This window comes from Rana temporaria, chromosome 9 (genome assembly GCF_905171775.1).
Source record: "Rana temporaria chromosome 9, aRanTem1.1, whole genome shotgun sequence".
In the NCBI taxonomy this organism is placed as follows: domain Eukaryota; kingdom Metazoa; phylum Chordata; class Amphibia; order Anura; family Ranidae; genus Rana; species Rana temporaria.
Genome location: NC_053497.1, coordinates 83995608 through 84022787, shown reverse-complemented (window position 1 = coordinate 84022787; position 27180 = coordinate 83995608). Strand labels below are relative to the sequence as shown.

General features: G+C 40.5%; 1 protein-coding gene across 1 annotated transcript in view; it reads left to right on the top strand.

Annotated features, from left to right (window-relative positions):
- The window catches only part of NRK (Nik related kinase), a 297759-nt gene that overhangs the window by 133628 nt on the left and 136951 nt on the right, over positions 1–27180 (top strand). The window contains exons 9-14 of the mRNA XM_040323823.1: positions 1300–1378; positions 6435–6607; positions 8760–8832; positions 15485–15686; positions 19258–19419; positions 22922–22987. Of these exons, the coding sequence (XP_040179757.1) occupies positions 1300–1378; positions 6435–6607; positions 8760–8832; positions 15485–15686; positions 19258–19419; positions 22922–22987 (755 nt within the window). The remainder of the gene's footprint in view (positions 1–1299; positions 1379–6434; positions 6608–8759; positions 8833–15484; positions 15687–19257; positions 19420–22921; positions 22988–27180) is intronic.

Genomic DNA, 27180 nt, shown 5'->3' with positions numbered 1-27180 from the left:
CTGCCCTATAGGCTCACTATGCAAGCCGCTTAGGGCACTGCAAAGCTGCGGAGGGCCCCCTAAATTACTAGAGGCCCCGCCTGGTGAGAAGTCATTTTTGGCCCCCCAGGCCGCTTCTCAACTCGCTGGCTGCATGGGAGAAGAGGTAAGAAGTCAGCCCCTCCGCTTCTCACTTTAATGTAAGATGTAATTTCCGATAGCACAACACCCCCTCCCCCGCTTCTCAACTTTAACCCCATCAATGTGACATGTCACTGTCAGCAGCAACCCCCCCCCCCCCCGCTTCTCAACTTTAATGTGACATGTCATTTTCGTCAGTAGCCCCCCCCCCTTGGTTCTCAACTTTAATGTGACATGTAATTTTGCTTAGGGCCCCAGGGAGGTCAAGATCGGCACTGCTCTCTTTGTAGGAATGAATGGAGATAATTCCACGAGAGTAGGAAAGAGCTCAGACATAGGAGGGGAAGCTATTGGCTTCTGCTAGGGTCAAAGTGAAGAATGAATGTGGGACGGGGCTGAGCTGCACTCAAGCCTTATGGATCCCATAAGTATGACATGTTTGCTATTTAGAAAAAAATAAAAAAAAATTAAAATATCACATAACCTATGCGGCTCCCAGCAGACTGCACAGCTAATATCTCAGAGGAGCAAGTACAGATAATTGTAAGACTTGGATGTGGAGGGGGTGGGGGGTATTTAGAGAATAGTTACAGCTATCTAATAAGGCCTGGTTCACACCTACAGTATGCATTTTTTTGTGAGTTCTAAGTTTTGCAGAAACATACTACAGTCCATTTAACATGGTTTCCTGAGGATAGGAAACCATGGAAAGGGCCAGGGACTTTTTTCTGTTTTTTTGGTTCCATAGACTTCAATGGATAAAAAACATGTATTGAAAAACGCTAAATATACCTGCAATATGCAAATTGAAACCTGCATAAGTGTGAATCAGGCCTAAGTTAAAAATTACACTTATGTATAAAAGGTAGACATTAGTACATTTTGAATGAGGACAGCAGACACTTTTGTTATTTCACAAAGTTTAGAACATGCATTTCCCGACCTAGTCAGCATTTTGAACAGGATTTAACTTTCATTTGTGTGCCATTTAGACTCAGGGAGCCCTGAGTGTATTGGGCTCCCACAGAGATAAGCTATCCAGTTGCTGAGGATGAGTCTGGTCTGCTGTAAACGTATCTACTCCTTCATAACTGCAGTAGAATATTTGAAAATGTGAATTTTGAAATTTATTATAATACATGTACACATGGAGTATATTTTTTTTTTAATGTTTTGCAGCTTTATGCGACATGCATCCTATGAGAGCTCTCTTCTTAATTCCTCGAAACCCACCACCAAAGCTAAAATCAAGGAAATGGTATGTGCATTACATAAGACATTAGTTCAGCATTAGGTACCAAAATGACTAGGCCACTAAAGAGTTAATGCAGTAGGCCTCTGTCACTTATGCTTTCTGTATATAATGCTCTGGATGAGCGCATGAGATAACCCAAATCACGATAGGATAAAATGGTTTAATGTGCTTACTCAAAGGCTGATGTGTCCAACAGAAAAGATGAATTAATAATCACACAGATGGTTAGTTAAGAGCAATTTATTGCTTTCTGGGGCCTTCATTTTCTTCTTGTCTGCTGCCATGTTGCAGGAATAGTCAGAATAATTGGATTTATTATAGGACACCTCAGCAGGGAAAAGCACATGTTCTACTGGGAATTAAATACAACTAAAAACTGATACCGAAACTCCTGCACTAGAGGCATTCAAGTAATAAGACTGCATTTAAAATGAATGGCTGCATATTGAAAATCCTCATCATACTGTATTTTCATTTTTCACTATTAAAAAAACCAAAACATTTTATGCAAGATACCGTAAACTGAATCCTGCAAAGAGATCAGAAACATCCCTACCAAATAAATGTACAGGTGAAGCTTGAACAAAATACGACACACTGTCCAATTTAAAAATGAATTCTTCAAAATGCAAGGTACTACATGTGTAAGTCTCTGCCCAATGATTCTGTGATATACTTAAGTTTCCCTTGAAATGGGTCATCACAAATGATCTCAGCGGATAAGGATAAAATCTTTCTCAAAATTGCCTCTGACTACAGAGAGCGATACATACAAAACTTAAAAAAATTAGGATTGTGATGCACATGGTTCAGACAAAACACTAATAATGAATAGACTGCCCAGACTGCAATATTTATTCCAACATTTATCAAACAAATTTACCCTCCACCTTTTTAAAAAATCATGCTTAACATTCACGCTATTTGTCTAGGGAAACAAAAGGGCATAAGTGAGGAACTCAGCCCTGAGTGGATCAAAAAATGTAATTAGTATTAAGTTTCTGGGTCCCACCTTCTATCATAGAGCTGTCTATTTAACCAAGATAGTTGATTGGAGCTGTATTGTGCACAACAAGATATGGGTCTACACTAAACACTTCTAATCTATCTACAGTGGGGATTGAAAGTTTGGGCACCCCAGGTAAAAATTTGTATTAATGTGCATAACGAAGCCAAGGAAAGATGGAAAAATCTCCAAAAGGCATCAAATTACAGATTAGACATTTTTATAATATGTCAAAAAAAGTTAGATTTTATTTGCATCATTTACACTTTCAAAATTACAGAAAACAAAAAAATGGCGTCTGCAAAAGTTTGGGCACCCTGCAGAATTTCTAGCATGCACTGCCCCCTTTGCAAAGTTAAGACCTGCCAGTGTCATGGATTGTTCTCAATCATCGTCTCAAAGGTTTAAAATGCCCAGACTCATCTGACCTTGCCCCAACAATCAACACCATGGGTTCTTCTAGGCAGTTGTCTAGAAAACTGAAAGTGAAAATAGTTGCCGCTCACAAAGCTGGAGAAGGCTACAAGAAGATAGCAAAGCGTTTTCAGATGTCAATATCCTCTGTTCGGATTGTAATTAAGAAATGGCAGTCATCAGGAACAGTGGAAGTTAAAGCAAGATCTGGAAGACCAAGAAAAATATCAGACAGAACAGCTCGCAGGATTGTGAGAAAAGCAATTCAAAACCCATGTTTGACTGCACGATCCCTCCAGAAAGATCTGGCAGACACTGGAGTTGTGGTACACTATTCCACTATAAAGAGATACTTGTACACATATGGTCTTCATGGAAGAGTCATCAAAAGAAAACCTCTTCTACATCCTCACCACAAAAATCAGCGTTTGAACTTTGCAAATGTACATATAGACAAGCCTGATGCATTTTGGAAACAAGTTCTGTGGACCGATGAGGTTAAAATATTACTTTTTGGCCGGAATGAGCAAAGGTACGTTTGGAGAAGAAAGGGCACAGAATTTAATGAAAAGAACCTCTGTCCAACTGTTAAGCATGGGGGTGGATCAATCATGCTTTGGGGTTGTATTGCAGCCAGTGGTACAGGGAACATTTCACGAGTAGAATGAAAAATTGATTCAATAAAATTTCAGCAAATTTTGGATGGTAACTTGATGCCATCTGTGAAAAGCTGAAGTTAAAGAGAGGATGGCTTCTACAAATGGATAATGATAATGAAAATCCATGGGGGATTACATCAAGAGGCGTAAACTGAAGGTTTTGCCATGGCCTTCACAATCTCCTGACCTCAACATAATTGAAAATCTATGGATAGACCTTAAAAGAGCAGTGCGTGACAGACAGCCCAGAAATCTCAAAGAACTGGAAGACTTTTGTAAGAAAGAATGGGCAAAGATACCTCAAACAAGATTTGAAAGACTCTTGGCTGGCTACAAAAAGCGTTTACAAGCTGTGATAATTGCCAAAGGGGGCAGTACAAGATATTAACTCTGCAGGGTGCCCAAACTTTTGCAGATGCCATTTTTTTGTTTTCTGTAATTTTGAAAGTGTAAATGATGGAAATAAAATCTAACTTTTTTTACATATTATAAGAATGTCTAATCTGTAATTTGATGCCTTTTGGAGATTTTTCCATCTTTCCTTGGCTTCGTTATGCACATTAATACAAATTTTCACATGGGGTGCCCAAACTTTCGATCCCCACTGTATATAGCATGGGTGCTCAACCTGTGGCTCTCCAGCTGTTTCAGAACTACAATTCCCATGAGGCATTGCAAGCTACTGACTGTTACAAGCATGACTCCCAAAGGCAGAGGCATGATGGGACTTGAAGTTCTGCAACAGCTGGAGAGCCACAGGTTGAGCACCCATGGTATATAGGGAATCCTGTGGATTTTACATAAGCGTACCTTAAATGATTGTCCCAATCCATTGATCAGAGCCATGATGAGAATCATTGTGGCCACTTTACCCTCTTCGGGGCTAATCTTCACCCCTGTATCCCGTTCTTGGAAAGACTAATTTTCCTCCTGGTCTCAGAGGCACTAGATTTTGCATATTAGGAACCACAAACCAAACACAACTTCACCACCTATCAGCAATGGCTACTATACTGTATATATCAAAAGGTGAAGAGTGAGGTGAGGTAAATGCTTTAAATAGGTGATAGCGTCCCATACATTAGGGCTGATGCCAGCACAATAAATCTATATATAAACACAGAGAAGGAAAACCTCCAAAAATAAGCTTTATTACATAAATTAACCAGTTTGATAATTAATACATTTAGAGCCACACCCAACCCTTTAGAATTGACAACGCTCCCAATCCACAGCATCACAAAACAAACTCCTCCTATCACCTATTGAGGCTATTCAGCTAATAATGTAAACCAATATAAAAGTAAATTGCTGCATACATATTATACATATCAACCAATATGTATAGATATTGGTTAGGGATGAGCCGAAACACCCCCCCCCCCCCCCTCCACGGTTCGGTACACAGCAGAACTTGCGAACAGGCAAAAATCTAAAGTGCTCATTTTAAACGCTTATATGCAAGTTATTGCCATAAAATGTGTATGATGACCCGGGTACTGCCCCAGGGGACATGCATCAATGCTAAAAAAATATATAGTTTTCAAAACTTTTTAGCATTGATGCATGTCCCCTGGGGCAGTCCCCAGGGGACATGCATCAATGCTAAAAAGTTTTGAAAACTATATTTTTTTCAGGAGCAGTGATTTTAAGAATGCTTAAAGAAGTGAAACAATAAAAATGAAATATTCCTTTAAATATTGTGCCTGTGGAGACCCCTTAGCCTGCCTGTAAAGTAGCACATCTGTCTGGTGTGTTTTACAGTCCCACAGAAAAATGTAATTTCTAAAAGGAAAAAAATTTAATTTAAACGTACTTCCGGTAATATAGGTAAAAATCAAGGAATAAAACGGTGTGTGTGGGGGTGTACTTGTGGATTTTTTGTGATTTTCTTAGTAAATCCCAACAAATCATGCAGGTTTTGGCAGAACTTGATTTGGCTCGTCATAGCAACTTGTAGGTAAGGGGTCTCTAGAAGGAAGGTACATGGTAAGGTGGCTTTGGAAAAGGGGATAGTATGGGGGAACCTCCTTTTAGGTGAATTTTTAATGGTAAGTGTACCCTGAGTTATCTCAAACAATGTCACCAGCTTTCCCACCGATGGTCTGTAAACTACAAAGGCATATCCCTATGTAATAGAGGAGGTGTTTGTAATCCAAATCAGGAGGGCACTCTAGGGTGACAAGACTGGTCATCCATACAGTGCAGTGAGTTTGTATTGTCACCCTGAGACAGAAGGTGTACTAGCAGAATCTTAGCATTTGGTGGAATGTACCCTTTATTGCACATGGTATTGGTGGTATGGTAGAAAAAAAAACGCTTTAATTGTGGGGTTTTCTAGTTGGAAACATTTGTTGCTATGTTTTATTAATGGCTCCCATTTCTCTCAGAACAAGTTCACTTTAAGCAGGGGGTGCTCGAGTTGTAAACATTCATGTGGTTCTGGGCAGTGATTGGATCGCTTACGTATTCTGTAAAATTCAAAGCCTATTAAGATTGTGTAATTAGACTTTGAAAGTCATAGGAAGTGGCACAGCAAACAGCCATGAGCAATTTGCACAGCTTCCACAGAGAACGCGTACTGCAAATATGCTGCACAGCAAATGCACAGTAAGTGCAGTTTGCACGTATCCTGACGGGAAAAAAAAAATGGTGTTTTAACCCACGGCTACCAATCAGAATTGACCCTTCTAAACTGAAGTTGATGGGTTGCTACATATAACTGGACATCAGTCAGTGCCAAATACCATTTGGTATTTTTCAGTTACTCATCCAAGGGTAAAAGGTTCCACAGTGTGACATGGGTGCCGCTCCCAAACAAATGTTTGTACTAATACCAAGAGCAAGGCTTTATTCTTTAATTCTTTATATTTGAATTTATGTACTTCACATAATTCAACAATTATAAAATATTTTGTTCACATTAATTAGCTCCTTGTCTTTATGCAGGTTTACGATTTGCTTTTATTTTTTTCTTCAGGTCAAAGAAATTTCTTAATTTTGCTGATAATTGCCTCATTAAAAATCACACACATCGCCCAACAACGGAAACCTTGCTAAAACATTCTTTTGTTCGAGATCTACAAAATGAGCGCCAGATACGCATCATGCTGAAAGACCATCTTGACAGAACAAGGAAAAAAAGAGAAAAGGGTAGATGTTATGAGATATATTGTCATTTACTAAACAAAAAGGATTAATATGTTTAACCTTTTAAGAAAGTTTACTGCTAAGCAGGGTATGTCCTAAAAGCCCCTGAACACCCCTAGGTAACTATATAGAAATGTTGTGTGGTTCATATAGTATCTTCAGGAAAGCTGGATATGACTGATTCTTGTCCCCATCTCATACCTTGTTTTTCTTTGCTATCTTCCTCACCTTTGGTTTTTCCAATTTTCCGCCATTTGTGCTCTGACAACAAGGTACTCAATAGGGCTGTCCTAATTACCCCACAATGCCATTACTGTCCCCTCATGTAATATTATATATTCCTCACTAAGCCATATAGAAGTAAATTGGTAAAAGGAAATGCTCTTCTTTGGAGTTAAAAGATAAAAATGTCAAAAAACAAAAGTCAAACAAACAGTCTTAAAGTAAGTTTTAAGTCATTAAAAGCACACTAATACTTTCCAGTACCACTGTGGGAGAATGGAATTACCCTTCTCTTTCAGCACTACACCCACCAGTAGAATCATATTCATCCAACACTTCCGAATGCCTGAATTTCACTGCTGCATGTTTTGGTTCCAAGCCCTCAGTGTGTTTCTGCAGCTATAAAGGTTTTAAACAGGCGATTTCACTAACTTACAAGTTCATCAAAGCATGGGCAGAACATCTTTTCACAGAGGAGGAATGTAACATTTTGGGACACATAAAGAGCACATAAATTAAGTCAACAGTGAAGGCCACTAGTTCTTTAAAGAAGGGGATCCTATGTGGACACAAAATTCACTTTCGTGACAAAATGTTCTTCTCATGCTTTTTTCCCCCCATTGTGTTGGTGACAATCGTAGACTTTGGAACTTGTATGTCAACAGAACAATCTATTTACTGTATTTGGCATTTTAGCATCCACTTAAAAGTATAACTAAAAAGGCAAAACTTTTTTTCCATTTGGATAAATTAGAGAGATTTGACCCCCTGTCAGGTTTTTATTGCCGTCTGTGCCCCGTTAAGGAGAGGCACCCTCTATTAGTCCTGTTTATCATTATCATTGAAAGTGAAAATAAAAGAACATCCCAAATTTTGAGTTGTCCCCAGAAAAGTCATAGAGGGGAAATCTTATAATGGGAACATGATTTCTGGTGACCTGGAGGTCCTCAAGGGATTTCCTTCGTTTGCAGGGATTTCCTCTCACTCCCTGTTTTACCTTTGGGACAGGAAATTAAGAAAAATCTCCCCAATGGAACACAGATAGCAGTAAAGTTTTGCATATAGTTCTACTTTAAGTTTTAGTCTGTACACTGTACGTAGTGTGTCGAAAACATTCAAGTTTGCTAATTTAAAGTCCAACACTAGTGACATAAGCCGGCCATAGACGGTTCCAATCTCCGTCAGTTCAGCAAGATTCTAACCATGTATGGGCAGGCTGAATGTAGCCAAGTTGATGGTACAACCAGCCTGTCGGATTCTACATGAAATTAGTACTAGTGGCTTTTATAGTCGCTAGCAGCAATCACAGCGTTACCCCTGGCGGGTACAGCTCCCTGCACACCCCCCCAATCCCCCTGCTGGGAGAACACAATTAAATTCCTCCACTCGATTCCCCCATCAACACAGTCAGTGTTGATGGGGGAATCAAGCGATTTATTTTCCTGCCACCCATGGTTGCAGAAAAAAAATGCTCCGTGTATGGCCGGCTATGATGACTAAAACATATGAGCTAGGAGCTGACTCCACTCACCTGGCTCCACCTATAACAAAGATCTACCAATCTTAAATCTTGAATTTTGCTTGCATAATATTTCAGTAAATTGATTACTTGTTGGCAATAGTTCTCAACTGTAATTTATAGAAGGCAATTTAGGCATCTGAATGAACAGTAAATATCAGGGGCTGATAATTTCATGCAGTGTTTACTTTTTAAGTGTAAATCAAGCTAATTACTTTGTTATAGGTGTTGTCGGTGTTTTTATATCAAGTTTATACTGTTTAAATATTCACTGTTAGTTTTCAATAGGAGTTCTGTAATTTCTCAGGTTGCCAGTAAAAAAAATGCTGCGGGAGGTTGGCAACCCTGCTTAGAGCCCACTCAAACTTCAGAGATTGCTGTACCCACCTATGCTGCATCACTTTGTTTTTTCAGATGAAACAGGCTATGAATACAGCGGAAGTGAAGAGGAAGATGATGAGATGAATGAAGATGAAGGCGAGCCAAGGTAATTAAGCCACAAGTCCTATTTCACTGTATAAAGTGAACACTCACAACCATAGGACAAAAGATTTCTGCTAAAAAAGCTATACAAAAGATCATTTAAGGTAAATCGCTAAGGACTTATCCAGCCTGCCAAGGATATAAACTATGGCACACAAGATAAAGGACTCTGCTACTGTACAAGCAGTATATTGCCTGTCAAAGTCAAAGGAGATTACAAAGTTACTTTAGAAGCTTGAATGGGCTCTTATCAGAGAATTTTATAATACATAGTTACATATAGCATTAAAACAACTTTCTATGCATAGCATGCTATCTTGTACCAGAATATGCGGGAAAAAAAGGAAAAATATTTTCTTCTTAGACAAAAAAACCCTACTAGTTTGTAGGCCATTTTTATAATGGTTTTCATCTCACTGCAGACGCTTTTCCCTCTATGACTAATGCTGACTGGCCAATTCTTGCTTTGTTAAAGTAGATGTAATTGCTAAATTAAAGGGATTAAGATTGCTAAAGCATCATGATAAACATTTGCTATTTTTTAATAACATACTTATTTCACTTATTTCATCCTTTGTTACATCTCAGTGCCCTTTTTACAGTCCTATCTACATTCACTACAGTGATACTGTAGCTGCATGACATTTCTCATGGAAGGTTTTCGAATAGTGACAGTGGGTGGACCATGCCTATGTAATGCCTAAACAGCCATTTGTATGCTCCATTGGAAGTCCATGTGAAAGTGTGACAATGCAGGAGCACAAATGGGAGACAAGAGCATTGTTATGATTTAACCATATGTGCCTAAGGACCTTCATGGTATTTTATTGTAAGCTGCAAGTTTTAAAATGATTGAAAATTACTTTTAAAAATGACATCAACATTTTAAAGCTTATGAGATTTTAGTGATTGGGTTTACACAGGGCTATCTTTTTTGGTCAGAGAATAGATGCAGGCACTCTACCTAAACCTCACTTCATCCTCGTCTTCACCCGCTAGCCAACTCTGAGCACCGTCCATTGTCTCCACCTCCCAATACCTCCTCTTTTAGAAAAGTACAGGACCAAGTATCATTTTGTGGTACTAAATCATTGATATGGAATTTGATAATAACAAGAAAGGCAGTAAAAATATATGCCATGCAGTCAGCAGCAAAAACGTTGGCAAATGCACTCAAGATAAATCCGCAGTCCGACTGCACCTAAGTAGTCCCACAGCCTAGCATCTGCTAGGCTGTGGGATGTAAATACAAAATGTATATGGATATAGGAGAATCTAGTTTGGGTATGCTAGGAGAGAAGTTGGGGTGCTTGCAATTGCATGTATGCCAAAGAATTCCTGTCAGTACATACATTCAGTACTGGGAGGTGCCTGAACTGCATGCCGCCACGTTTCCAGCCCTAGATTTTCATATAGTTGGTGTATATGGTGGGTGTCATCTGCTCATATCTGATAACCATCAGCTATAAGCTAAAAAAACTGTCCACTTTTGGCTCACTTTTCCCAAGTCATCATCCATGACAGCAGATAGTGGCTTTGCCCACCTAAAAACAGGAAACACATTGGGCCAGATCCACAAAGAAGTTACGCTGGCGTATCTATTGATACGCCGCATAACTTCTAGTTCCGGCGTATCTTTGTTTTGTATCCACAAAACAAGATACGCCTGAAGCTGGGCTAGATCTGACTGGCGTACGTCTTAGTACGCCGTCGGATCTAAGGTGCATATTTAAGCTGGCCGCTAGGTGGCGTTTCCGTAGATTTCCGCGTCAAGTATGCAAATTAACTAGATACGGCGATCCACGAACGTACGTCCAGCCGGCGCATTTTTTTACGTCGTTTCCGTAAGGTTTTTTTCGGCGTATAGTTACCCCTGCTATATGAGGCGTATCCAATGTTAAGTATGGACGTCGTTCCCGCGTCGAATTTTGAAAATTTTACGTCGTTTGCGTAAGTCGTTCGCGAATAGGGCTTTGCGTAGAATGCCGTTCACGTCGTAAGAATTGGCTTGTTGCGGGTTCATTTCGAGCATGCGCACTGGGATACCCCCACGGACGGCGCATGCGCCGTTCAGAAAAAACGTCATTTACGTTGGGTCAAGTAAAATTAACATAAAACACGCCCACATCTTTAACATTTGAATTCCGTGCCCATACGCCGGCAGATTTACAATATGCCGCCGTAACTTTAGAGGCAAGTGCTTTGTGAATACAGCACTTGCCTCTCAAAGTTGCGGTGGCGTAGCGTTACTACGATACGCCGGAATAAAATTAATGATCCCCTACGTGGATCTGGCCCATTATCTATAATTAAAAGACCAGAGTAGGCAAACCTCCCAGTGCAGGATTCCCTCATTTGGCAAAACCTCCTTTTCTGCACTCTGGGTTTCCACCCGAGGTGTGGTGTCCCCTAAGGTCATAGGTGACTCATCCGAAAAACGATGTCTCGGAGTAATACATTTTCTATTACTCCATCTCAGCTTCTGAGACATCATTTCGTAAAGATCGTCGTCCCCGATGTCGGACAAGGAATCCAAAACCGAATCCTCCCACTCTTCCGCAGGTAGATAAGTGTGGACAGTCTCAGTGACTTTCTCCCCAGCCTCCTTACCAGTTCCTGGCATGGACTTCCCGGATACATCACCGCTCATGAGGTTCGGTTCCGGCAGGTGCTGGGGTAGGTCTCTACCGCGGCCGCACTTTGCACTACAAGTGCACTTTCAAGTGCAGTCGCTGTAGATCTGAGGGGGACATGCAAGGAAAATAAAAAACAGCATTTTTGCCTGTACATGATTGGATGATAAAATCAGCAGAGCTTCGCCTCATTTCAGAGCCTCCCCTCAGAGCTACAGCGATCTACAACGAAAGCACTTACAAGTGCACTTATAGTGCAAAGTGGATTTGTCTTTCGTAAATAACCCCCAATGATTTCTTCTCTTTTTTTAAACCTGCACTTCAAGCTTAGATTAACACAGAGCCAGTCTATTTGGTCTTCAAATATCCAAAAGATGGCACAAAAAAAACTGTGAGGCTAGTTGTTTCACTGTCATTTTGACACTCTGGCTTCACTTTCTAACACATCATAGTTCTGACTTTACTGGCAGGGTGTTATCTGGGTCACTTCCATCTGATTAAGTCTGCTGTAAGTTTCACTATCAAAACAAAACACAAGGGGGCGCCAGTGCAGTATAAGAAATTATTAAAGCCAATAAGCAACTCATATGTAAAAAGGAATAAATAGGCAGGGGTCAAGTCCTGGGGAAAAAAGTGTGGGAACTCCCACCCAAGATCCACTCCCCCACCAAAAATAAAATAAAAAATGATACGCTCATATGCATAATTACTAAACTGCATGGGTTTTTTTTGTTTGTTTTTTTCGATCCACTGTACCTTAGTAATCCTTTGTTACTGGCCGCTTCCTGTATATGGATTCATCAGGTAGTGTGCGGGTATTCCGTCACTTCCTCAATGCTGCAATGTCTCCTGGGAGCTTTTGTCATTGTTCCCAGGAGACATTGCGGCATCAAGGAAGTGACGGAATACCCGCACACTACCAGATGAATCCATATACAGGAAGCGGCCAGTAACAGAAAGGATTACTAAGGTTTGCCTGCCCCTGACAGTGACTCGAGCTGGGCATCACCGCTTGGTGAAGGATTGGCTCGGGCGGCTGCTCTCGACTGCTCTAGTCCTGCAAAGGGAACTGCGTTCCTGCTGTGAAAAAAGTGCAGGGACTCCGTTCCCACGCATTCCCGCAGGGCTTGAGCCCTGCAAATAGGCATATTATATAGTCTCAGGCACAATGTTATGATGGTCCCATGAGCCTCGACAAACCCTTTAGAGATGATCATGGGATCGTCATAACATCGTGCCTAAGACCATGTGATATGCTTGTTTGTTCCTTTTTACATGCGAGTTGCTTATTGGCTTTAATAAATATGTTTAGCCTTTCTCATACTGCAATTTAGTGTGGCGCCCCTTGTGTTTAATTTTGTATCTATGTCCGATTGATAGAGTCAATTTAATAAACCCATCAGCCATTTGGTTTTGCATTTACAAATCAATGACAACCAGTGGAATCTGAAAGGGTGAGGGGCACTTGGGTAGCGTGAAGAGAGGATTGACAATTAGGAATGCAAGGTAATTACATGTAATTGAGAAATGAAAAGGTTTTTAACAAAATACACCATTTCAATGTTCTTTTGTTTTCATACATGCAAATACTGTACTGTGTTACAGATGTTCTGTATTAGTTACAGCCATACAGTTGTTTGCCAAAAGAGTTTTGAGTTATAAAATCTTTATGAGAATATTAAAACACCTGATTATTTTCCCTTTTCCAGCACATCTGCTTTTGATAATCTATACTTTTACAAACACTAGATTCACTTGCTGCTTGTTTCTTCATTGCTGCGTTTTTATCATCTTAAGCTTGGCAATACACAGCTCACATTTCCACGGATTTCTGCTGAATCGATCGAAAAACGTGTGGAAGAAGGGACTCTGGTCAGATGAGACCAAAATGTAACTTTTTGGCCTAAAAGCAAAATGCTATGTATGGCAGAAAGCTAACACTGCACATCACCCTGAACATGCCATCCCCACTGTTGAGCACCCCCATCATGGTTTGGGGATGCTTTTCTTTAGCAGGGACAGTGAAGCTGGTCGGATTTGATGGGAAGATGGATGGAGCCAAATACAGGGCAATCTTAAAATAAAACCTGTTTGAGTCTGCAAAAGACTTAAAACTGGGGCAAAGGTTCGCCTTCTAACAATGGCCCTAAACATACAGCCAGACATAGGCGTGCGCACAGGGTGTGCCAGATGTGCCCAGGCACACTCTAATCACCCTGTGCAGCACAATTTACCACCACTGCCCAGGCACCCTCCCCTCCCCCCCTCCCCCCACAGTGCTTCCGGATTCTCTCCTCTTCTGCCAACTGTTGCTGCGGGGATGTTTTAGGATAAGTGGTGGAAGGGGCCAGTCAACATGTAATTGACTGGCCCCTTCTCTTTCTGAGTGCATATCGTGCGTGATCAATAGTGTGTGTTTGATCTTTGGGATGCACACCCTAATGCAATAGGCTATGCACACCTATGCAGCCAGAGTTACAATAGAATGGCAAAGCATAGTCATGTGTTAGAATGGCCCAGTCAAAGTCCAGACCTAAATCCAAATGAGAATCTGTGGCGAGACTGTACAGTTTACACACAGCTCTCAATGTTCTTCAGCTCCGGGGACTGATCGCAGGACTCCAGCGGCGATCGGGTGCGCTGGTCCCGCGGCCGCAGAGCTTCGGACCGGGTTGCGGGCGCGCCCTGCCCGCGACCCATGGCTGGGCACTTAGAGGACGTACAGGTACGTGCTTGTGCCCAGCCGTGCCATTCTGCCGACGTATATCTGCAGGAGGCGGTCCTTAAGTGGTTAATGTGTACTTCCATTTTCTAGATCCATTTAGTCATATGATCTGATAAAGATGAGGACTGGAGTTCAGGTTGAATGATCCCCCTTTGCAGTTCTTCACTGTGGCGCTGTCATTGATCTTGTGTTCCCTAATATAGGGAAACACGATCAATGACGTCACACGTCCAGCCCCGCCCCCTTACAGTTAGAAACACAGATGAGGTCACACTTAACCCCTTCAGCGCCCCCTAGTGGTTAACTCCCAAACTGCAAATTTCATTTTCACAGTAAACAATGCATTTTTAATGCATTTTTTGCTGTAAAAATGACAATGGTCCCAAAAAAGTGTCAAAATTGTCCAATGTGTCCGCCATAATGTCGCAGTCATGAAAAAAACCGCTGATCGCCGCCATTAGTAGTAAAAAAATAAAAAATAAAAATGCAATAAAACTATCCCCTATTTTGTAAACGCTATAAATGTTGCGCAAACCAATCGATAAACGCTTATTGCGATTTTTTTTACCAAAAATAGGTAGAAGAATACGTATCGGCCTAAACTGAGAAAAAAAAATATGTTTTATATATTTTTGGGGGAAATTTATTATAGCAAAAAGTTAAAAATATTGTTTTTTTTTCAAAATTTTTGCTCTATTTTTGTTTATATCGCAAAAAATAAAAACCGCAGGTGTGATAAAATACCACCAAAAGAAAGCTCTATTTGTGGGGAAAAAAAGGACGCCAATTTTGTTTGGGAGCCACGTCGCATGACCGCGCAATTGTCAGTTTAAGCGACGCAGTGCCGAATCGCAAAAACTGTCCGGTTATTTAGCAGAAGAACACCGCCACCTTCAAACTTCATTGTTTATCGGACAACCTTTATGTAGCACTGCAGAACAAGAAGCGGAGCCTGGGTATGAAATAAGCAGATATAGCTGTCCTCATTCTCTTTAATGTAGTGGGCTACACAGTGATCATGTGAATACCAGCATGTGGGCATCTGTTCACAATCTTACAAAGTCACTCTTCATTCTAAAATCTGGGCTGTTTGCTGGAAGATTCATTTCACAACTTGCGTTTCACCACATTTGGGAGTGTTGAAAATAAGTGTGTCTTTTGACATCTTCTGCTCTATATTTAACAATTTCCAAGTTTTGCTAAGCTTGCAAAGTTCTCATTTGTTGGGAGGTTAAATCTTTGTAAGAATACAAAGGAAAAAAAAACACAAACTAAAAGTTCCATTATCTTTTTTAAAGCTCCATTGTTAATCTTCCTGGCGAATCGACTCTCCGCCGTGAATTCTTGCGATTGCAACAGGAAAACAAGAACAGATCAGATCCTCAGAGACAGCAGCAATTACAGAAGCTAAAAGACCAGGAGAAATACAAAAAACAGCTCTTGGCCGAACGCCAGAAAAGGATCGAGCAACAGAAGGAGCAGCGAAAAAAGCTGGAGGATGTAGGCATTCAGGATCCTTGTACAGCATGCTCTGAAATGTCACCTGTGATGCACCAAGGGCCCATTCACACCTATATGTGCATGTTGCAGAATTGTTACAGATATGTACACAGTTTCCCTAAAAGTAATATTTAACTCCAAAAACAAACATTAATCAATTATTTTGCAGATTACCAATTCTTAGATGTGATAGCTTTTTTTATTTTTATTGTTTAAGCATTTTTAGGCTTTTCTTTGTTTTCACCTGGTGATCTGGCCAGTAAGTCTGTTGTTTTGCAACGGAACAAACTATCCATTTACCACTGACACGGGGTGCTTACAATGATCAGGTTTATTTAAAACCTTTGACCTCAAAAATTTAAAAAATGTTTGCTGTAACTGATTATAAGGCCTCATGCACACTGGAAGTTTTTGGACGTTTTTAAAGCATCTGTTTTTGGCAGTAGACGTTTTTTTCTACAGTCAAATGCTCCATCATGTTAGTCTATGTGTCCATGCACACACAGGCTGTTACCAGGGGTTTTGGGCAGTGGCATTTTTGAGCCATAAAAAAAAAACAAAAAAGAAACTAGTGGCTTCTGAGAGACGTTTTTCAGCTGTAAAAACGCTCTAACGCTGAAAAACGCAGATAAACGCTCATTGAAAAAAAATGTTCTTCAACAAAAAAATGCTAATGCGGAAAAACGCTAAAAAACACTATTGAAAAACATTGAAAAAAAGCTAAAAAAAGTTGAAAAACTCCTGGCAAAAGCTACTGGCATTTTTATAACGTTATTTTAACGTCCAGTGTGCATGAGGCCTAAAGTGTGAGCTGGAGTTCAGCTTAATTATGTTAGTGCAGCCAAGTCCACTAGTACATCCGACACTCCAATCCCCCAGACTGATAAAGCTGCTGTCCAAAAGAGCTCCCTGTGATCCTTCATCCAGAGTGGTGGCACTCTAATATGGGGAGGGGTGTTACTGGCAAGATCTCCAGGTAAAAACAGGGAAAAAGCTAAAAAAATAAATGAATGCAGCCATCACATCTGATGATTGGTAAGCTGCAATACATTACATTTTTAGTTTGGGGTTTAATACTGCTTTAACACTAAAACAAATAGATGTGAATGAACCACATGAGAAAAACTGAGATTTCTATTTAAAATGTATTTTCATGCAGTACAACTCGTGTTTTGCTGCAGGCAATCTGTACAGCATGAGAGCCTAATCATACAACAGGGGGTTCATTTATATCTATTGCAACCGTGGTTTCCTGCAGTCCAAAGTAACAATCATATAAATATAATTACTCCATTTAGTCAATATGTACATTGCATATTCCCTGAAAAAAATGGTTATAAAACATATGTATAATTCTGTATTTCTTTACATTTATTCATAATCATTCCCTAAGTATCAGGTGCTAATTTAGGTTTAAATGTTTAATTTCAAATTGCTCTCATAGATTGGAGCCGACTATAATGCAGAGAAGAGTAAAAGGTTGATTTACTAAAAGGAAAATTTACTGTGCACTTGCTCCAGGAGTTTAGTAAATGGGAAGAAGCTCTGCGGACTTCCATCATTCAATCACATGCAAGCAAAAATGCTTTTTATATTTACTTTCCCTTGCATGTGATTGGGTATTCCGTGGAAAGAGAAGCTTTACGTCATTTACTAAGCTCTGGAGAAAATTGCATTTGCAGAGTACAACTACACTTTCCAAAGTGCACCGTCTAGTGGCCTTTAGTAGATCAACCTCCAAGTGTCACTTATATGAAATATGTAGGCCACACCACCTTTTTAAAATAAAAACTATCGAGACAGTCTCAGGTTGCAGGCTTTGGGATGAAGGGATCTATGTGGATTAAAAGACCCGAGACTCCACCAACACGGAGAAAGCAGTACAGGCTATACAATAGATGTCTGACAAGCATTAAATGGGTTGTGAAGGTTTGTTTTTTATTTTCTAAATATGTTCCATTAAGCTAGTGCATTGTTGGTTCACTTACCTCTTCCTTCGATTTCCCTTCTAAATTTTTTTTTTCTTTGTCTGAATTCCTCACTTCCTGTTCCTCCCCCCATCATCCAAGCTGCTCTGGCTGGGGGTAAGTCAGCGTGCTCGCCCCCTCCCTTTGGACTACATCCCTGCGGGGAGACGATTTGAACACGGTGTCTCCCCACAGGGATGTAGTCCCAAAGGAATGGGCGAGCACACTGACTAACCCCCAGTCAGAACGGCTCGGATGATGGTGGAAAGCTTACTGAGGATAAACAGGAAGTGAAAAATTCAGACAAAGAAAAAAAAACATTTAGAAGGGAAATTGAAGGAAAAGGTAAGTGAACCAACAATGCACTAGCTTAAAGGAACCTATTTAGAAAAAAAAAACCTTTACAACCCCTTTAAGGGCAGTGTGCTTAGACAAATATAGGACTTGCTTGCATTTTTTAGATAGATGAAGCCAGCCTCCCTTTGGACTCTGTTTTCCTTGAGAAAACAGTTTAATTTAAGAATGATACAGTTTAGAATGTACAGAGCATAATATGACAGCTGAACTTGGAATGTTACAGGTCAACATACACTATATTGCCAAAAGTATTGGGACACCTGCTTTTACACACACATGAACTTTAATGGCATCCCAGTCTTAGTCCACCTTTTCACATATAGCTTCATCTCTTCTAAGAAGGCTGTACACAAGTTTAAGGAGTGTGTCTACGGGAATGTTTGACCATTCTTCCAGAAGCAACTTTGTGAGGTCAGGCACTGATGTTGGACAAAGCGGCCTAGCTCTCAGTCTCTGCTCCAATTCATCCCAAAGGTGTTTCATCAGGTTGAGGTCAGGGCACTGTGCCGGCCAGTCAAATTACTCTACCCCAACCTCACTCATCCATGTCTTTATGGACCTTGCTTTGTGCACTGGTGCGCAGTCATTTTGAAAAAGGAAGGGGCCATCCCCAAACTGTTCCCAGCATGAAATTGTCCAAAATGTCTTGGTATGCTGACACCTCAAGAGTTCCCTTTACTGGAACCAAGGGGCCAAGCCCAACCCCTGAAAAACAACCCCACACCATAATCCCCCCTCCAACAAATGATTTGGACCAGTACATGGATGAGCGAGTTTGGGGTGAAGGAACTTGACTGGCCTGCATAGAGTCCTGACCTCAACCCGATAGAACACCTTTGGGATGAATTAGAGCGGAGACTGCCAGCCAGGCCTTCTCATCCAACATCAGATCCTGACCTCACAAATGAGCTTCTGGAAGAATGGTCAAACATTCCCATAGACACACTCCTAAACCTTGTTAACAGCCTTCCCAGAAGAGTTGAAGCTGTTATAGCTGCAAAGGGTGGGCCAACACAATATTGAACCCTATGGACTAAGACTGGGATGCCATTAAAAACCATGTGCGTGTAAAGGCAGGCATACTTTTGGCAATATAGTGTATCTTGAGCAAGTTTAATGACCCATAGTGTGAGACTGTGAGATCTTCAGACATTAGGATAATTCTGGGGACCCATCTCTTGCCATCACACCACAGATAAATATTATACAGTATGTGATTTTTCTTTTTTTTTTTTATTTGAGCACAGCATCAGAAACGAGAACTGGATTTGAGGAAAACCCAGGAATATGAGCCAAAACTGATGGAGTGGGAAGGACAAAAACGAGACGGAAAAAGGAAGGAGGGAAGGAAGCACACAGAGAATGAGAGATGTGTTTTGGTTGATGGACATGCTGCAGAAAGGAAACAGGTAACACTACACAGCAGATTACATAATGTTCAGTGGTAGATCTCCTTAAGATGACATTGTGGAATTTGTTTTACAACCTCAATTCTGGTTAAATAAAAGTGAAGAAGCTCCAAACCCTACATTTTTACACAGTGAAAAACAGTGGATCCTAGCGGAAAGAGTGGCCCTAGCTAATTAAAAACTGTAATGCCTCTTTATGGAAGTGATCATCTGAAAAAAACAAACCGGGTAGATGGATTGAAATTGGGCCAGTTTCTGCTCAACTGTATGGCCAGCTGAGGTGTATAAAGCTTTAGAGAGCTTTATTGCAGCAGCAGTCTACCTGACAGGGTCTCCTTCCCTTCCCCCCTTACACAAACAGCTCCCGGTCCCTGCTCTTTAACCTGCCTGGCGGTCTTCCCGAGTCTGACTCGGGGTTAGATTTTCCTGCTGCGAGCGGAAACCCCGAGTCAGACTCGGGCTTGCCTCGCTAGATCCACAGGCACAAGTTACTTACCTTGTCCCTGGATCCAGCGATGCCACCGCGCTGTGTGAGCGAGTGGAACCTCGCTCGATTCACACAGTGCCTCCGTGTGACGCCGATCTCCGTTCCCTGCGACGTTACGACGCACGGGGACGGAGAACGGCGCCAAATTCAAAAAAGTAAACAAACACCTTACATACAGTATACTGTAATCTTATAGATTACAGTACTGTATGTAAAAAATACACACACCCCTTGTCCCTAGTGGTCTGTCCTGTGTCATGCATGTCATTTTATATAATAAAAACGTTTCTTTCTCCCTGCAAACTGTAGATTGTCCATAGCAACCAAAAGTGTCCCTTTATGTCAAAAATTGTTTTAGATCAGCTAAAAAACAGCGATAATAAATTATAATCACTTGCAGAATTGTGCGATAGCGATTTGTGGGGAAATTCGTCATAAAAAAAAAAAAATAATGACAGCAACAATTCTGCAACTGAGCAAATTTCAGTGATTTTGATTTGATTACATTATTGAATAATTTTTATTATAATTATATTATTATTTGTTATAATTATTTATAATTATTTATTATATTATAATTTATAATTTTGTTTTTAAAAAAATGTCATACCTGGGATGCCTATTAGAATCTTGTTTGGTCAGATTTAAGTAAGTTATTTCTAAAAATTACAGACCTACAATATAAAACGCCAAATTTCCTTGCAAATAATGGTACCGCTTTTAGCATGTTTTTTCTGACAGAATCATACCGCCAGGGAGGTTAACGAGCGATCGCGGGTGCCTGCCCCTAGTGGCCGCTAGGAGAGCCGACGTTATACTACGTGCTCTCGCGCAGGAGAGCCGACCTGCCGCCGTAGAATTGCGGCGGCTGGTCGTTATGTAGTTAACTACAAACGCAGTGTCAGCACATACGGCCACCTGCTTACTCCATGGCCGGTTCAGCTGCAGTTCCTAGCCCAATTTTAAAAAAATCTGTTCCCACAGCCAGTGTCCATCGGCAGAAGTGCCAAAATGCAGTTCTGTTAAGTTCTACCAGAGAAAAAGCCCTGTTACTTGCATTTAAAATAAATACATTTACTAATGTATGAATTGTGATTAAAAAGCTGCATGTATTTTAATAATGACTAAACAATATTTACTGTGTTCTCTCAGCGTGTTCTAACTGTAGGGGGGGATGGGGTTACTGGAACATGACAGGGATCACTGTTCCTGATCACTGGTAACAGGAGATCTCTTACAGGGATTTCCTCTAACTTCCTGTTTGGCTATGGGACAGGAAGTAAAGGAAAATCTCCGCAATGGGACACAGATGACAAAAAAAAATCTGTCAGGGGTTATAACCCTTCCTTACTCTATTGAAAATAATAAAAACACGTTTTGCCTATAGTTCAGCTTTAAGATAAAGCTTCTAAAAGGCTGTGCCGTTACATTTCCCCATGTTTTGCAGAATTTGACTGTAACGGTATTGCAGTGGATAGCCAATAGTAGTCACATTCAACTGGACGCGTCATGTTGAAGATATTTTATAGCTTACCAAGCCACTTGCTCAATTCTAATGCATGTCAGGCATTACATACATAATATCTGTATTTGAGGAAATCCCAGAAATGTGAGCCAAAATGGGAGGAATACAAACAAGAAAAAAAAGGAGGGAAAGAATTGGCTTACCAAGTCATATCAGTTCCAAGGTGTTACATCCTTTGGAACGGAAGAAGTGGTTTGGATAAGCTATGAATGTCTTCAACATTACTGAACAAGTACAATTGAATGTGATGAACAACTGCTTCAAATTATACTATGATCTCTGAATAAATAGGAACATTTACAGACATATTGCAGAAATGTACGGTACTTTCTGCAATTATTAAATTGTGTCTCAACTTTAACTTTAATAACATTTACTTGTACTACTATAGTTTGTGAATATAGCACATGGTACAAAGTAAAAGAAAAGTTACAGGGCAAAGTTTAGGGATAATTTTTCACAATAACATAAGTAAAGTTCAATAAAAACAATATTTGTACATTACATTTTTGTTAAATTCCTTAAGCAGCCCAATTATTGCTAGCTCAGATACTTCTAAATGTTATTCTAATCATTTAATTCTTTTTTTTTTAAAGCACTATTTATTTTGCAAGAAATTTTTGTGCTTAGCCTTTCGATTCTTAATTAATACATTTGTTTTACCACTACTTATTAGTTTTCCCTATGCTGTAAAAAACAGTATTATTATTTTTTTACCAACAAAAATAAATTGTTGTTTCTCAGAGCCTAGATCGCTAAACAAAACACACATTAAAAGGAAACAAAACAAAACTTGTATTCCATTCCTTCATCATTCCCACCAAATTTGTACATGTAATGGCATGCCTTAAAATGCAGACAAGGGTACCTCTTTCATTGTGGGGGCCATGTATTCACCTTACAACATTCCTTGTGCCCTCTATAAAGTTGCGCATGTGCCAATCTCCCCAATTAAAATTAAAATTACAATGTATCACCACAAGATGGCGTTGTGGATACAGATAGGTATGAGTGTGCCAACGTCCTAGATATATTGCAAAACATATTCAAAGGAAGGAAACATGGACTTTAGAGGCACATCTGTAACGTTGAACCACAAAATGAACTTCAAACTTGGATGTGAACATGTGTAGAACATAAGCGTGGAAAAACTACACAGAGGAAATATATTTCTTTCTCTATATGTGATAGATTTATGTACTCTTTTCTGCTTTTGTAATAAAACAAAAAAACGTTTTACACTACATGAGTTGTAATATAATCCTATTTTTAAGCAGCACTCTTAAAGTCCCAAATATGGTTTTCTATTAAACCAATTTGTAGTCTACTTAAAGTAATTAATTACTTAAAGTCATTAAGAAGAATTTAGTTTCCATGTAAAATTTGGTGTCCTGTTTGACCAATATAGAGAGACTTTAAATGTTTTAAAGAATTATACAGTGTCTTAATTCCAACTGCAGCATGATACAGTGTCCTAATTCTAACTGCAGCATGAAGATCTATTACAGAAAACAGATGGAAAAAGCAACCCAACAGAAAAGTCAATACCTGGAATGGTAAGAAAGATATTTGTGAACAACAGTCATACTTATGCTAAAGTACATAATTGTATCTAAAGGCATGTTTTTAGTTAGCACAGAAAATGGCTAGAATATTGGTTGGACATTTTTATTGTCTGTGTCTCTTATCTGGTGATTCACACTTCCTGTGTGTCCCAGGGTTAGGACTATTGGGCCAGATTCACAGTGGAGATACGACGGCGTATCTGCTGATACGCCGTCGTATCTCTGTTTCTATCTATGCGACTGATTCATAAAATCATTTACGCATAGATAGCCAGAAGATCCGACAGGTGTAATTGTTTTACACTGTCGGATCTTAGGATGCAATACCGCGACCGCCGCTGGGGGGAGTTTGCGTCGTAAACCAGCGTCGGGTATGCAAATTAGGAGTTACGGCGATTCACGATGGATTTTCGCGTTCGCTACGTCGTCGCTAGTCTAGTTTACCGTCGCAAAGTTAGTCGTCGTTTTAGCTGCCCTAACTTTAGTCAGCAAGTGTATTGCTGTCTAAAGTATGGCTGTCGTTCCCGCGTCGAAATTTAAAAATCAACGTCGTTTGCGTAAGCCGTCCGGGAATACGGAATTATGCTACGCGCGTCGCGGTTCGAAAAAATGACGTCACGGCGCGCAATGCATGACGGGAGTTCGGAAACGGAGCATGCGCGGTAGGTCCGGCGCTGGAGCGCGCCTAATTTAAATGGCACACGCCCATTTAAATTGGCCCGCCTTGCGCCGGAGGCCGCCGGCGTAGGTTTTCATCGCAAGTGCTTGAATCAGGCACTTGCGATGAAAAATTGCTGAGGTGTAACGTATCTACGTTACGTTACGCCACCGCTCTCCTATGTGAATCTGGCCCTCTGTTACCAGAACTGAAAGTTAGGGAAAAGCCATTTTTTTCACTGGAACAGGAATAAAGGGGAAATCTTCTAATAGGAACATGTATGCTCAGATTACATTCCTGCACACTGCAAGTGCCAGCCGATCAAGACTGCCACTTGAAAGAACCCCAGAAAAAGATGGTAGCTCCAGAGTGGGACCTTATGAATCCTAGAATCAATTTTTGCCAAGACCCCCTTTGCGTAGGTCAGTAAAAACGTACTTCAGACGTGAGAAATGCCAATGAAATGATCAGTATATTAAATTAAAACTCTAGACAAGATGTATATTTTTATTATGGGATGAAATTGTTAAAGGCAAGAAGCTACCTCAATTTTAACCATTTCTCAAGCCAATTCTGACACTTCTTTCCTACATGTAAAAATCATAATTTTTATTTTGCAAACAAATTGCTCAGGAACTCCAAACATAAATAATTTTTATTTTATTTTATTTTTTTGAAGAGACTTTTTGGGGGAAAAAACACTTTCATTAATTAATAAAAAAACACTCAAGTTAGCCTGATTTTTTTGTGTAATGTGAAAGAAGCTAGTTTAGATTTACAGAGGAGGTCTAGTGCTAGAAATACTGGGCCAAATCCTCAAAAAAACTGCCTAACTTAACTTTCAGCAGTTAAGTTACACAGGCGTAAAATTTCTACCTAAGTGACCGATCCACAAAGCACTTACCTAGAAATTACACGCCGTGTAACTTAAGTGCCTCCGTCGCAAGGCGGTCGTCTGATCGAGGGGGCGATTCCTATTTAAATGAGGCGCGCTCCCGCGCCGGACGTTCGGCGCATGCGTGTGACGTCATTTTTCCCGACGTGCATCTCGCGAACGTACTTTACGCCGGGCTTTGTGGATCGCGACGGGACAATAAAGTTGCGTCGGGTAAAAAAAAGTTACGCGCCGGAATTTTTTTTTTCGAAATTTAAAAAAAATTGCGGCGATCGAAAAAAAGGTTTGTTTTTACAAGGTCTAAACAGTTTAGGCCTTGTAAAAGCATCCCTAATTTTACGCATGCAAAACGTAACTTACGCAGAAAACACAAAGCTAAAAAGCTTTGTGGATCTGCCTAAGTACTCATTCGCATACGCAAAGCGGCATTTCGACTCGAAATGCCCCCAGCGGCGGATGCGGTACTGCATCCTAAGATCCGACAGTGTAAGTCTATTACAGATGTCCGATCTTCTGCCTATCTTTGGAAAAATCCTTCTGAGGATCGTTTCCAAAGATAGGCACAGGGATACGCAGGCTGAGCAGCAGTTCCGCCTGCGTATCTCCTTTGAAGATTTGGCCCACTGCTCTCATTTGAACGTTCACGGCGCTACCTCACATGGAGTTTGAATTTCATTTACATATGCGGGCGTGACCTACGTATGCGTTCACTTATTTTATTTGTATACTTTACCTTTCATTTTTAACTTTTTTCCTATTACAAGGGATGTAAACATCCCTTATAATGAATAGGGCATGACAGGTCCTCGGAAAGCCTAAGATCAAAAAAAAAAAAAAAAATTTAAGGCTTTCCAGCCAAATACTCGGCAGTGTTTACAACTGCCGGGGCTGGACATGACGTCATACCATCGCGCCCAGCTTCTGAGAGTCATAGAGATGACCGGGACTGCTGGCGGGGGACTTCAAATCCCCGACATCAAATGACTTGAACCTGGGTGAAGTGGTTAATAGCCACGTGCATGTCTTTAGAGGCATTTTGCTTCACTTCCTTTAATGGAGACACAAAATGAAGTGACAATATATCTTTCAAAAGTAAAAGCATTGCTTTGACAAGTGTCACTAGAACAAGTATCCCCAGTGGAAAATCTCTCTTCCCCTACTGCTTCAGTGGCAGCTGTAAAATATGTCATATTTACCATCACTTTGTGACTTATTGGCAATGTTCACCAGGAAAATAGTGGGGTGAATTTCCCCAGTAGTGACCCAGAAAGCAATAAAAATCCTGACATGATCAATATAAAAAAAAAAAGGGAAAACGTTTTGGCTAAGTGTAGCACCCTCCTAAGTAGGTACTAGAGCAGGTAAAACAAAAATGGCCCCTCTGCTTAACAGAGGAGCAGCTAGGTAAATTTGTTTGGGTTGTCTGATTAACAGGAGCCATGATCGTTTAGTTCTGCCTGCTCAGGGTGCTCTGATGCTGCCCATGCTGTATGGAGTTATCCCTGTATCCAAGAAAACTAGGAAGGTTTTGGATCGTAGGTGGAAACCATTCAGATGTGCAACATAAATATAGATGAAGCCCAAGCCAATTGGAAAGGGAGGTGCCCCTAGGCATGCTCGGTGCCTGTATTTATGTTCAGGGAGCACCTAAAATCCTGAGTTTTCCTGGAGAGGAGAGGTCCAGTTGGGAAGGGAGCACATTGCCTCTTCTCAGCACAAGCTACCATGAGGCTCAGTTGGGTGACCTGAGGGCATAAATGTTGAAACACAGGGTTCTCTTTAGAGCTGACGGAGGGATGTCCACGGACCCTGTCTGGTATCACGGAAGAAGGTGACTTGCAACCAGGGCCTTGTGAATATGAACCCCTTAAAGGGATCCTAGGGACTTGTGCTGCTAAATCCACCTCTGGGTACTAGAAGTCATCAGCTGGGTGTAAGCTAAATAGAACACCAGCTTGTGTCCTAAAGAGCAGATTTAACTCAATTCCTTCTCTTTGCAAGGGACTTTGCTCAGTCCTGTAAAGTCTGCTACATACACAGTTCCACTAAGAAAGCTGTCCACAACTGTGAATAGTTTAGTTTTGAGTATCCTACTATTCCCTTCCCCATCCCAATTTCGTATCTAAAAAACAAAAACAAAAAACAAACACACCCACTCACTACACTCCCTAGACTAGACATTGTTGTGTGCACCTGACTGCAGGAAATACTGTGTGCCTGGCCTTCGGGGGCTGAAACTAAGGAAGACCTCAGCAAAATACTAGTGGCACATATGGGGGTATTGCTGCATAAGAATATAAAAGATTGTTGAAACCAATCTTATAATTTTTTTTGTAGTAAAGTAGTAGGAGTAGTAGTAGTAGTAGTAGTAGTAGTAGTAGAGGTAGTAATAGGATCATAGGTGTGTGCAGCCTATTGCATTAGGGTGTGCACCCCAAAGTGCAAACATACATGCATGTGTGTAATTATAATTAGGGCTTCAGGGCAATGGACAGTGTCAGTAGGGCAGAGGTTGGTGTCGGTAGTTTATTTTTTGTATTACTTTTTTACAATTTAATTATTTTTTTTGTATTTATTTACAATATTTTTTTTATTTTTTTTTTCTGAGCCCCATTGGGGGGCTTTGGTAAA